The 12,530-nt window shown below is 38.6% G+C and overlaps 1 protein-coding gene across 12 annotated transcripts in view; it reads right to left on the bottom strand.

Annotated features, from left to right (window-relative positions):
* The window catches only part of ATF7IP (activating transcription factor 7 interacting protein), an 88,544-nt gene that overhangs the window by 48,000 nt on the left and 28,014 nt on the right, over positions 1–12,530 (bottom strand). For 11 of the 12 annotated variants that reach the window (XM_064655221.1, XM_064655228.1, XM_064655216.1 and 8 more), the window contains exon 2: positions 1,762–2,813. In XM_064655221.1, the coding sequence (XP_064511291.1) occupies positions 1,762–2,806 (1,045 nt within the window). In that variant the 5' untranslated portion in view covers positions 2,807–2,813. Of the gene's footprint in view, positions 1–1,761; positions 2,814–8,043; positions 8,113–12,530 lie in introns of those variants that run through there. The other variant, XM_064655225.1, reaches the window with a different exon arrangement.

Consider the following 12,530-nt stretch of genomic DNA (forward strand, 5'->3'; position numbering starts at 1 on the left):
ACCTCTCTACTATTATCTTTGTTATTGCTTCTGGACAGTGACCAATTTTCATTTTATGAACAGTCTCAATTACTGCCATGCAACTGTAAAAGCCAAACTGTTATAGCTAATAAATAAAATAACTAGTCAAGAGAATTTATTTTGTCACTAAAGTCAAAAATCTGCAAAAATATCAATTCAAACTTCTGCAAACAGTAGTCTAGTATTTAATACTAACTTCAGCCATTTTGCTCAGAGCAAAGTCTTCTGTGATCACTGTGTTTTTTCGTTGGGTAAGATGGAAAAAGCAACCCTAATGTCTCCAATAATAGAACACTTAAACTGCAGTGAGAACAAGGGTAATCAATTAATTTGTAATATTCACTTTATAAAAGGGACTTGTAACACACTATAATTTTAGACACAAGTACACACATTCTTTCTCCCTGCCTCCTCCACCTCCAGTAGTTTCTGGAAGACTTTAACTGCACAACAATGGTATCACTTTTGCAATCCCAGTGCAATCTCAGTGCAACAATTAACACTTGAATAAGATCCTTAGAAAAAACTATGGAATCTACCTTATCTCTGTTTAACTAGCACAAATTCAAAGGTAAATACCAGAAAAGGAGGAGTCTGAAATACGGCTGAAGAGACATTCTTACCTCCATTTCTCTAGCTGTTTAGAGACTGAAGACTCAGAATGCCATCTCACATTAGTGAAAGACAGTCTCATCAACAGTGAAACAAGACTTGATAAACTGTGGTTACTAACTTCCTGACTGAAAAACACCTGAATCTTGTTTAAGCTATGGAATTTCTACCCAGTCAAGTATATTTAAAACCACTTGGGTTAGCATGGTCATCATTTCATAAAACAATATGGGGGGGGAAGGAAGAAGAAAGAAGAACAGTAAAAAAATCCAACCCCAAGATAATTTGAAACAACATCTTTCTTAATTACAGATAGAAGAGCAATGTCAAGTTATCCATAAATTATTAATCTGTTTTATTTTCAGAAGTGCAATAGTACGACAATGAATGCCCAATGTAAAAAAAAGAAAAAACAGCTTACAAAACTCTGACAATAATAGACTATAGAGGACAATCCATTCAGTTTAACTTAAAAAATCTTCTGCTAACTACATGAAGAGATTAAAGTACCAGCTTCCCACACTTAACATTTAAAAGCATTAATCAGATGCCACAGTTATCAAAGTTAGATAAACCCCACTATGAGTTAAATGAATAAAAGCCTTGCATTTTTCATGAAACCTTTCCAATATTGTCTTCTAATGAAAAAAAAAAGTTACAACAAATAAGAGTTGTGGCATGTCTGGATTACAAATATGTTTTCCTTCTTACCATTTATTTCCACATTAAAGAAGGCTGAAACCCTTTCTTTCCCTGAAGAGCAGTACATGAATGCATTTCTCTTCTCACAAACCCTTCTGTTCCATCTCTGGCAATTACTCATCCTTTCTCTTTTTCCACCTACCACCTCACCCAAGTTTGCACCTAAATTTGCAAAGAGTATGAAAAAAAAAAAAAACCCAAAACCCCAAATCAAAACAAACCAGATGTCTAAGATGATAGTTTCTTGGCGTTACTTTTATTTTTTCCTGGGCCTCAAACGCCACCCTTGAAAACTGCAAGACTACATAACATAACTGGAGGATAACACTGCCGTTTTGATTCAGAAACATGAAACTTGTGTGTCATTCTAAAAAATGAACAAAATCCCAAAGTTGAATAGAAACTACCAATTTAAAAAATTCTTACCTGGAAGACTTGACTTGTTTGACACTACCCCTTCAACCCGTTCCTCTTTCTCATCACAGGGATCCTCTTCATCAGACAATACTAAGAAAGCCTCTTTTGGCAGACTTTCATTGCTTTCCTGCTTGGATGGTGAACCCAAACAGTTGTCTATTTTCTCTTCCAAATCTGGGGCTGTGTCATCCACTGGAAGCAGAGAACTTTTAGAAAAACAGCTCAGATCATCTTCAGCAGGGGCTAGTTTTTCCAAAATTGGAATAATTTCATCTGTTTCCATAGAGTCAGTATTGTCCAAGATACTTTGACTTGGCTCATCTAATGTCTTCGGAACAGCGGTTTCTGAAAGACCTGCACTGCCCTCTTGTTTTTCCTGGTCAGCTTCCATACTGCTAGAGATGGCTGCTTCTCCAACAGCCTCTTCAACAGTAACTACTTCAGTCCTCTTTTCCCCACTAGGTGAACTGGAATTAACAGTTATATTATTTGTTTCTCCCTTTTCTTCAGAAGAGTCAGTAGTATCATCGACTGATTTACTTTCAGCTTCCAATGGGATGTCACTCTTTCTTTGGTCCAAATGATCTTTTGTATTATTTTGTTCATGGAAGTTGTCTTTATTGCTACCAAGCACTCCATTTTCTGCCTCACAAGCTACTGCAGTAACAGTATCTTTATCTTGCTCAGGAGTAGTATTTTCTGGAGACAGCGTTAGAGGTTTGGATTCTATGTCACTGACTATGTTTCCTGTCCTACTTTCAGGGCTTTTGGCCTCACTAGTTTCATCAGAAGCTGTTCTTTCTTCTTCAGAGTTAACACACAAGTCAACTATGCCATTAACTTCCTTCTTGTCCTCCATACAGTCTGAATTGCTTAAAGGGGAATTTAAATCAGAATCTCCATTCTCATGTTTTCCATTTAACAGTTTCACTTCAGTTGTCTTCAACAGCTCCTCTTTAACCTTATAGACAGCTTCAAGTTGTTGTCGATCGCTTACTCTCATTGTTTTTCGCGCTTTAAAGACTTTTTTCTGAGGTTCATCTGTGCTATCCATCTTGACCCTTAAAAAAAGGTTCAGAAAGAATTGTGAAGGGAAAATTTTATCATCATTATCTTAGTACTACTCCTGTAGCACTTAGCATATTTTAAAGTAACCAGTTTAACTGTATCAACAAAAACAAAGAAACAACTGTCAACACAATTAAAACACTACCTGACCTCACAAAAAGTGAATACAAGTTTCTATACATGTTGCACAAATACCTGTATGCAAAGATCACAGAAATCGCACATTAGGCAGCAGTAGTCTTACTACACATTTTAGACTAGATGTCTCAGATACTGTACTAAGGCAAGAGTCAGCAGCCTTTCTTCTCATAAAAAAGTAAAAATAAATATAAACTGAGGGACCAGGAATATTTTTATCTTTCTAAAAATATGTAATTTCATGAGTTTCAAATAGAATTAACAACTGGGGTAAATGACAGGATTTTTATATCAAGTTACTTTAAAAAAACCTTCATTTTATAGAAAGAATTTCTGAACCTTTCGTTAAGATACTTTCTTTTGTATAGATAAACACACTTTCATCTTCCCTATCTATACAATGGTTAACTGAACTTGGGTTTTTAAAGCACTTTCATTCAATTTGCAATAATATTTTACTAAGACTATTTTTGGCCATAAAAACTACAGGTGTTGCAGCACCTTACAGAAAAATTTCCTCTTTCAAGGAAAATGGGTGGTTTTGCCCTCTGTACAATTATATTCACTCCATTCACCCACACAAATATTAAGAAAAACAAGAACATTTATTAAAAAAATTAAGAAAAATGATAGAAAATCTACTTTATCAAATCAATAAATGGAGATAAAATCAGCATTACCTAAGAATTTATAATGATTTTGTTGAAATACAAGAAAATCTTATTTAATTTGTTTCCATTAAACAAAGCAAATCCACAGGGAATTTTAAAATAGTTTCCCCCCACGTGGTCTTGCTTTAGGGCCTAGTTTTAAAGGATCATACTGGCAATATTCAGAAGCAGAAAGTAGTTAAGGAAGTTGTTACACACCAAATGTAACTCAAGAACTAAGATCGTGATTCAGCTGATGTTAACCAATTTAGCCCTACACACCATCATAAGTCACTCCTGTCTAGGATACAGCTTTTATTAAGTTTCTCAAAAACATGCAAAAATTAACTTGGGTAACAGTAGTTAAAAGACAGAGCAAGTAGAAAAAAAAAAATCAGGCAGTTATCTCTATATGATTTTTTTCGCCCACAAGCACCAGATAGGCAATGTTTATAACACTGATACAGCAGAATTATTAGACAAATGATGCATTTTAAGTATTTAGGATTATTCATTTCGCATCATCCCTCAATTAACTTTCATTCACAGAGCTGAGAAATTAATTAATAAACTGCATTTTGTCTTTTCAGGTGCAATATAAATTATTTTTAAAATTTTATTGATAAAAGAAAGCAGGACTATTGAGAACATTAGCTCAAATTGATGGCTTTGTGTAATCACAAGTTCAAGAGCGTTTGGACAACCCTCTCAGGCACATGGAGTGATTCTTGGGGTTGTCCCATGCAGGGTCAGGAGCTGGACTCAATCCTTGTGGTCCCTTCCAACTCAGGCTATTCTACAATTTTATGACCCAAGTCACAAAATTCAGAAAACATATTCCACAGCCTCTAAGTAACAATTTGGCTCCACCCCATTTTGCAACCAACTTTTCCTCCAAGTTTTATTTAGGCAGTCCTAAGAGTGCCCTTTAGCCTTCTCTTGAGCGATTAAAGATGTCAAGCTCTCTCAGCATCTCATTGTAGGTCACACGCTTAAGCTCCTACCATTTTGGTCTGCTGGATTTTTCCTAGTTTACTTGGAACAGTTTGCTTATGAAGAAAATTACTTAATGTTTATCCCCAACTGCAATATTCTACATTGTAAGATACCAATATATATTCTAAGGTACAATATGAATTCAACTACCAAGACAAACTCTAAACCCCACAATCATGACGTGCCATACTTTACAATCATAAGGCTTCTTTTATGCTTAGTTAACATGACCTGACAAAACCAGGGACAAAGCAGAAGGCAATTTTTTGCACTTCCTATTAATGCAACATTGAGCTTCCCTTCCACTTTATTACAGTTCTTTTCTGCAAGACAGTCTGGAATTTTTGTATTTGAGTTACTGATAGTACATAATACTTGGACACTCACATTCAGGAACAGATCACAGAATCACAGAATATGCTGAGGTGGAAGGGACCTACAGGGACCATTGAGTCCAACTCTTAGCCCCGCACAGGACCGTCCCCAAGAGTCACACCATGTGCCTGAAAGCATTGTCCAAATGCTTCTTGAACTCTGCCAGGCTTGGTGCTGGGACCGCTTCCCTGTTCCAATGCCCAACGACTCTCTGGGTGAAGAACCTTTTTCTAATCTCCAACCTAAATCTCTTGACAAAATGTTGTATCAGCTCTACTTATAGACTCTCAATAATACCATTAAGATATACATTTTTGCCAGTCTTAACTAGATTTTCTGAACCAGATTGTCTATTAGTGCATGGCCACTACTGGGAGCAAAACATAACATCTATAGAAACACTGATCGGAAACATCACTTTACTTGTTCTTGGAAAATGTTCTCATCACGTAGCCATTTTCAATCAGATGAAATATGAAATCCAGGTAAGATGTTAATGCCTTTCCAGAGCTGCCTGCATGCTAAATACAGTTTCTTCATGTTTCTTCAGAAGAGAACATATTTAACACAGGAATTCTAGACCCGAAGTTACAAAACGCATGTAAAAACCTCTAGTATTTCTGAAGCGCGCGTGCAGTTTTTGAAAGCACATCCCTTCCGTCTTCCCAAAAACTCAGCATGTAAGGCACATTTTTTCACATCGTTATAAAAGCATATGTCATACCGTCATGTAATAGAATACTGACAATCATACTCATGTTCCATGCACATAATCCCCTACAACCAACATGTATGCTGTTACAGATTTTTATCTTGTAGAGCCAATTTGGAAAAAAAAAAATAGAAAATATCAGGTTTGGCTAGCCTTGAATAATTCCAAGGCTCCTAATAGGTGACTCATGAGTGAGAGTCTACTGTTAGTATAGTACGAGAATATAGGGCCTTTGCATCAAAATTACAACAGACAAATAGTTTAATCTCCCAGACTACAACGCTTCCTTTTACAGGCATTACAAGAATTTACAAAACATATCACAGTATTCATATTCTTACTTTTTCTATCACCAAAAGATATACTAACAGATTAATATAACATTTACAAACAACTTAAAATCAGATTTATAAGTGCATCACTTTGTAATCAAAAAATATAAAATATAACTTAAAAGAATGTAATATTTTCTGTTCTAACTTCCTTTTTCACTCATATTTTTAACATAAGAGTAAATACAGAGAAAATGAAAGACACTTCATCTTAAATTTACCAAGAATAGCAGTCTTAAAAAATCAAACATCAGAATACCTTTATATTGATGCATCCTTATTTTTTCTTAAAAAATACTGAAAAAACCAGCTTCAATTTCTAATATGTTTAAAAATTATGTTTATTTTTTATCTTAGGACATTATTCAAAATCTAGTTAAAAATAAAGCTCTTATACAGTTGTAGAAAGAACCTGCAAGAAAAACAGGCTTCTCAAAATTCCATTGTTAGATGGTTATTTGAGTAACTCATGCATATTTTCAGCTCAATCCCACAATCTTTTGCAACTAAAGAGTATTCAATAAAAGCTACTAAAAAATATTCAATAAAAGCTACCCTCAGTGACAAAATTACAAGCACAGATGAGATGAACTAGCGTTTAGTGCTCATCTTTTAACAGCGAAATATCACGTAGCACAGCAGAGCAGCTTTGAAGTGTTTCCAGCCATACCCACAAGGGAGCACAGTGCAGCCAAGGAACAGATCTCATGTGAGAGCTGAGTAAAAGAAACAAATCAATCGGTAACCAGTCCAGATAGGTTTGGTCACACCTGTGAAAGCCAATCAGGAGCCATCTGATAAACACTGCCTTCCAGCCTCTCAAAGGGGCAAGGAGGCAGCTCTTCAGAGAGCAATGCCAGGGCAAAGCTACCTTGCAGAAATAAAACATTTTAAATTACTAGTGTTCTAAATGAATGTATTTTGGTAGTCTCCCTTAATACTTAACATTAACAAATTTAAGCTACTTTTGCTCATCTGATGCTTGGGTGTTTTCTCTTTTTTTACTCATCATGTGACCAAGTCACAAGGAGGAAATGAGTGGCCCAGGCACCAAGCCAATGGAGGGGCATGTTTTATTTCAATTAAAGGCATTTGTACAGAACAGCACAAAATGACTCCTGCATGTAGAGCTACATGTATAAGGGTTAAAAGCTGTAAATAAGGTGGTAGGTTTTGGGCTGATTTTTTTGTTATGATTTTTTAAACTCAAGACTCAATTTTGAAGTATCAACATGCACATATTTTCTATATTTTTTTTTTGTTTAGATATGAAAATTCCCTTTTTCATTTTAGGCTTGAAAGTCATATACACTTCAGCATGTGAGACACAAACACAGCATTAGGCACCTCCCTCCAATACCTGAAAATTTCCTTCTCATGATGAAATGTGCGCTGCATGGCAAAAAATGCTACATGGCTGCCAGTGCAGCTAGGAATATGGGGAGGTCTCTTCTCTAAGCCAATTAAAAAGTTTTTCCTCTGTTTCCTTATTTTTAAAATTATTATTATTCTGTAGAGAGATCACAGCTCTAAAGTAACAAAGGAAGGTATTAGATGCTCTGGATCAGCCTATGATCATGTGCTCAGGTAAGCAGCCCATGAGCTGCTCCAAACGTTAAGCCAATCAGCAAGGAGCTGCCTGAATCCTGCCTAGTAACAGGCAGCAGACAAAAGGAAGGTCATGGAAACACAGGGGGTGGGAGAAGCTGCAATCTAAACAGTGCACAATGGGGTTTGCATAATATCATGGGTCTAGAACAGCACAGGTAGAGGGTTCCTGGGGGGCTTGCAGAGCTGGCCAAAAGCACGGCAACCATAAAACGTTTGCCAAAGGACAAGAACTACACAGATGAAGGAAAGTTCACTGATCATGAACATCAGTGCTCAAATGCGCAAATCTACTTAAAATCTACTTAAAATACGGCATAGCCAAATCAAGGAAAGTGAGGCAGCAAATGGTCATGAGTATTTTGTTCTAGGTGGAGAGCCTCAGAGAATGAAAGTGGTGAACAGAACCTACCTTTTAAGTTATGGTTCATAAAAAGCAGTTTTCAGTTGAATTCCTCCACACCGTTGATATAAGTGCTGAAATAACATACCAATAATTTGCTTTTCTACCACTAATACAAGTCAACTGATCTAACTGAACGGAAGACAAACCACCAGCCTAATGATCTCCATTTACAACTATACCTTTGCTTTTAAATGTAATAAAGAAAGCAGAGGCCATGACTATCATATGTGCAGATAATATTTCTTCTAGCACACCACAGGTGATTTGAGTTTTCCTCCCTTTTAAAAGGGCTACAGTTAGTGTTGGCTGAAAGTGAAAGAAGGATGTATAGTTATCTAAGAAAAAAATTACGTCGCCATCCTGTCCTATTTCCCCTAGCTGCACGGGCAGCAAGACCAGGTGAACGGCAATTAAGCACCCCTCTAGCTAATCTGTCCCCCCCTCCGGAGGTGCGGGGCGCGGGCGGCGCGTTCCCCCGCGGCGCAGCCCTGCAGTGCCGCCGCCGCTCCCCAGGGGGCGCCGCCACACCCCGGCGGCCGCGGCACCGCGGGGGGACGGCCGCCAGCCCCGCCTCCCATTGGCTGAACGGAGCCGCCGCGCCGCAGCCAATCAGGCGGGAGCTCCTTAAGTTCTGCCTGGCAACAAGCCCCCACGCGGCGGGCCTCGTGCGCGGGCACGGCCGCGGGGGCGCGCGTTAAGAGAATGGGATCTTCCAAACGGCCTGATGGAAAGTTAAGGGCTTTCCGTGAGACCTGGAGCTGCGCAACAGCGCTGACCCAGGAGTGCGAGCACACGGGTGCACAGACGTAATAAAGAAGAGGTGTTTAATGCGCAAGAGCATTTTTAGGCGGTTTTAAGATCACTAAATTCTGTGATGCTGAATCAAAAAAACTGCCGAGATCCAACCTGGGTTTAAGTACGGCAGCTGGAAAGCTTTCTTTTCTTCACATGCCATGCAGCACCTGTGCTTTTCTAGTATCCCAGCAGAAAATCAGTGTTTTGAGACGAGTGCAGTATGACCTTCTGCCTTGAAAGCAGAGGCCGTTCTCCCCCACCCTTGCAAACTGCCTTCTGAAGTTCAGCAAAACACTTACATACATGTGTGTATCTACGCCTAAGAAAAACACCCAAATCTATGGGTTAAAGGCTTCTGAAACCAGAGTAAACTCGTGGTACAGTTTCAAACAGGTTAGTCTTGTGTACTGTATGTGACGGACAACTTCATGTACAAACTTGAACTACATTCTTGTCACTGTGGCATTACTGTGAATTAAGCAGTTGTCTTCTGTCTCCTCTACCTCAAGAGAATACTACTGCCTTTGACATTGGCTTGTGAACCTGTTTCTCAAACCAAATTTTTTACTGTAGAGCTTTTTTCCCCATGAGGCTGCAGTGCCTCGGGGGAAAACTAGATTCCTCTTGGGGAAAAAAATGACTGTCAGGCCCATTTACACAGCTAAGATATTTCATCTCCTGACGGTTTTGCAGAATTGTCCTTATGTGTTCATCAGGTTATGCCTTGATAACTACTACATGTAAAAACACATACTTTGGAACATGGAAGAATGGAAAACGTGGAGAGTCTTTCCTAGACAACTTTTACAAGCAACTCAAGTGCCTCAGAAACACCTATTCTTTAGCATGTGGACCTTAACCTGATTCTTCAAGGAGAGTTTTGTCTTTTTCCGTAAACTAAATGTTAACAGCTATTTAGATTATTAAACTAGTAAAACTGCTTGTCTGGAACTCAGCAAAAGGGCTGTGATAATGTGTTCTCTTACTTCCCACAAGTGTTAGAGACTTCAACTTTTTATCAACAAGTCAAAACATTAGCTTTCAATTCAACTGTGAGATCTCCAAACACTAAACAAGTACTGCTGTTTGAAATAGCAGTAACAGCAAAATTCAGCTTTCTTATAGACTGATTTTTTTTCAGCACAAGCTTAAACACTAAGTATGTTTCTTTCCATAGAAAAAAAAGGATTTACTGAATATCTATGAAGTTAATTAGTGCATTCAAGATACATTTGTGGAGTACTATTATACACAGTTTCAATGTTATACTGCAGTTCCAGCTTTAGCATAGGATTAACAGTCACTGTTATCCTTAAATAGGAGTAGGACCTAAAAATTCCATAGAAGTGGACACTAACTGCCAGAACACATCTACAATAAAAAACTTACCCAACTTCTGATATTCCAAACATAAGACCTGAACAACTTGAATTGTTCATGCACACGAAGACCAGAAAATACAAGAAACTCTGTGAAACAAAAATCTCGAAAAAGCAAGGCAAGATGTTCTGTTCATGCTTAGGTTTTCCAGGTGTTATAAAATACAGTATTTTTTCCTTTTATAAGGAAATAATTTATAATTTATAAATTCAAAATTTATAATTTCAAGTGAAAATTCAACAGGCTACAGCTTTGAGAAGGTATCACTAATGTGTACAGATCTGCATCCTCTTGAGGCAGATTTCTTTACAAGTCTTCTGTTAGATAAAATGCAGGATTATTGTAATGAAAAAATTGATATATTTACCGCAATAGTCCGTATTTTCTAGACTAGTTCCTGTATCACTTATACAACTAGCTGTAGCAGCGTAACCTTGGTTTTCCAACACTGGCAGCTTGGTGACATTGCAATTCAGAGGTGAGCTGCCTGATGCTGACAGTGGTCCCCTGAGGTCACTTCTCAAATGCCAGGAGAAAGAGAAGTGAGAACTTGCAACAAAAAAAGGCGATGCGGTATTAAAACGTTACTGTTCGACACGCATACAAGCGCCTTTCATGAATTTTTTTTTTTGCTCATTACATTTTCTTAGTAACAATATAGAAAGTTTAAAATGGAACAAAACCAGCAGTTGGCTGTGGGAAGGGTTATCAGTATTTCCCCCGGGGAAGGCACCGTTCCTCAGGAGGGGCTCTGCACCTGCTGCCTCACCTGTACCAGACCTGCCCCACCCAAGCGCAGCACCCGGGGCTGGAGTGGGCACATCATTTCATAAACTCATCCAACTGAAGCCTGATGGGGACTCTCAGATTTTGGGGAGCAGGGAAGCTATTTGCCCATTTCCCACATGAAAGGATGAGTTTTCTTTCAGTGGGTGCCTGAGAGAGGCCAGGACACCCCCCCGGCAGCCATCTTATTCCCACACCAGCTCCCTGCCCGACGGCGGGGACTGCCGGAGATTTGCATACCCGCTCGGGATTGGCTGTGGGAGAGCTGTTTTCCATAAACCAAATCTGCCCGGCAACAGGCTAAAAATAGCCGGGGCTGTGCCGGGAGCGGGAGCAGCTCGGCCCACACGAGGGGCCAAGACACGCACAGCCTTCCTGTCCTGGCGGTATGGGCGGGCACGGCACATTGCACTTCCTCAGGGATTTTTTTTTTTTTAATGTTTTCGTGGGGTTTTTTTAAATGCCAAAAATAATTTCTGAAGTAATTCTCTCTTCAAATCAAAACATGAACTATTATAATTTGCACATTGTCTTCTTTCTCACTTTCATTTCTAAGCAAGCAGGAACAGAAGTCATCTTTCTTACTCTGTTTAATACCCCGTGTCAGTTTGGTGAGATGGCAGTGGGGTAATCCACAACATCTGCAACAGATATCACCTAACCCTCACTACATATAGACTGTTACAGAGGCTGCTTCTTGGCTCCCGAGTTACCCTTTGGTACCTCACACCTCACCAGACACCCCCCCATACAATTCCTCTACTGAAACTAAACACGTGGGATTTCGAAAGGCGAGCATGATGAACCAAGAAAAAAATTCCGTAAGTACATAAGGCATCTTGAGACTAAAAATTAAATGTAAAATGAGGTAAGTAAAGCACAAAATTTCAAAGTTATTATGTAAATACATGTTCTGTGATAACTCCAGCAATGATTTACGTGTAGAGTATTGTAACATTTAAGCCTACAAAAGAGGTATCATTTACAGAAGTTTGATTTTCAGCAGTACTGAACTGACAGCATAAACTCTTCTGACTGCAGCAGAAGCAAGTAAAGAGATTTCCACACTTTTCACCACATCCACTCCCAGGTTTCTGTTTCATGGAACTGTGTTAAAGGCAGGTGAAAGCCAACACTGTAAGATGAATGGAGCACTCAGTGCACACAGGACATGTGCAGCCACCTAATACAGGTCTCCAGCATCCTGGAAAGTGCCATCTTAAGTGTAAGCTGTATATAAGCACCTTTGGTATGAAGAACTGTCAACTACAAGGCTGTCAAAATTGACTAAGAAGAGAAAGAAGAAAAGTGGCCAAAGAAGATGGTCAGTGACCACTGATGAGCCTTGATATCTTTTGAACTACTCAAGAAAAAAAAAATCACAAAAATTGACCAGAAATCCTAACGGGAAAGTCAATGTGAAGTAAAACAAATATTTGTATATAATAAAGCTTCAAAATAAAATTAGAAAAAAGCCCTAAACCACCACCAAACAAACCAAAACCCACAAAAGAGTTTCTTCTAAAAGCTAG

Source organism: Pseudopipra pipra, chromosome 5 (assembly GCF_036250125.1).
Source record: "Pseudopipra pipra isolate bDixPip1 chromosome 5, bDixPip1.hap1, whole genome shotgun sequence".
NCBI lineage: Eukaryota > Metazoa > Chordata > Aves > Passeriformes > Pipridae > Pseudopipra > Pseudopipra pipra.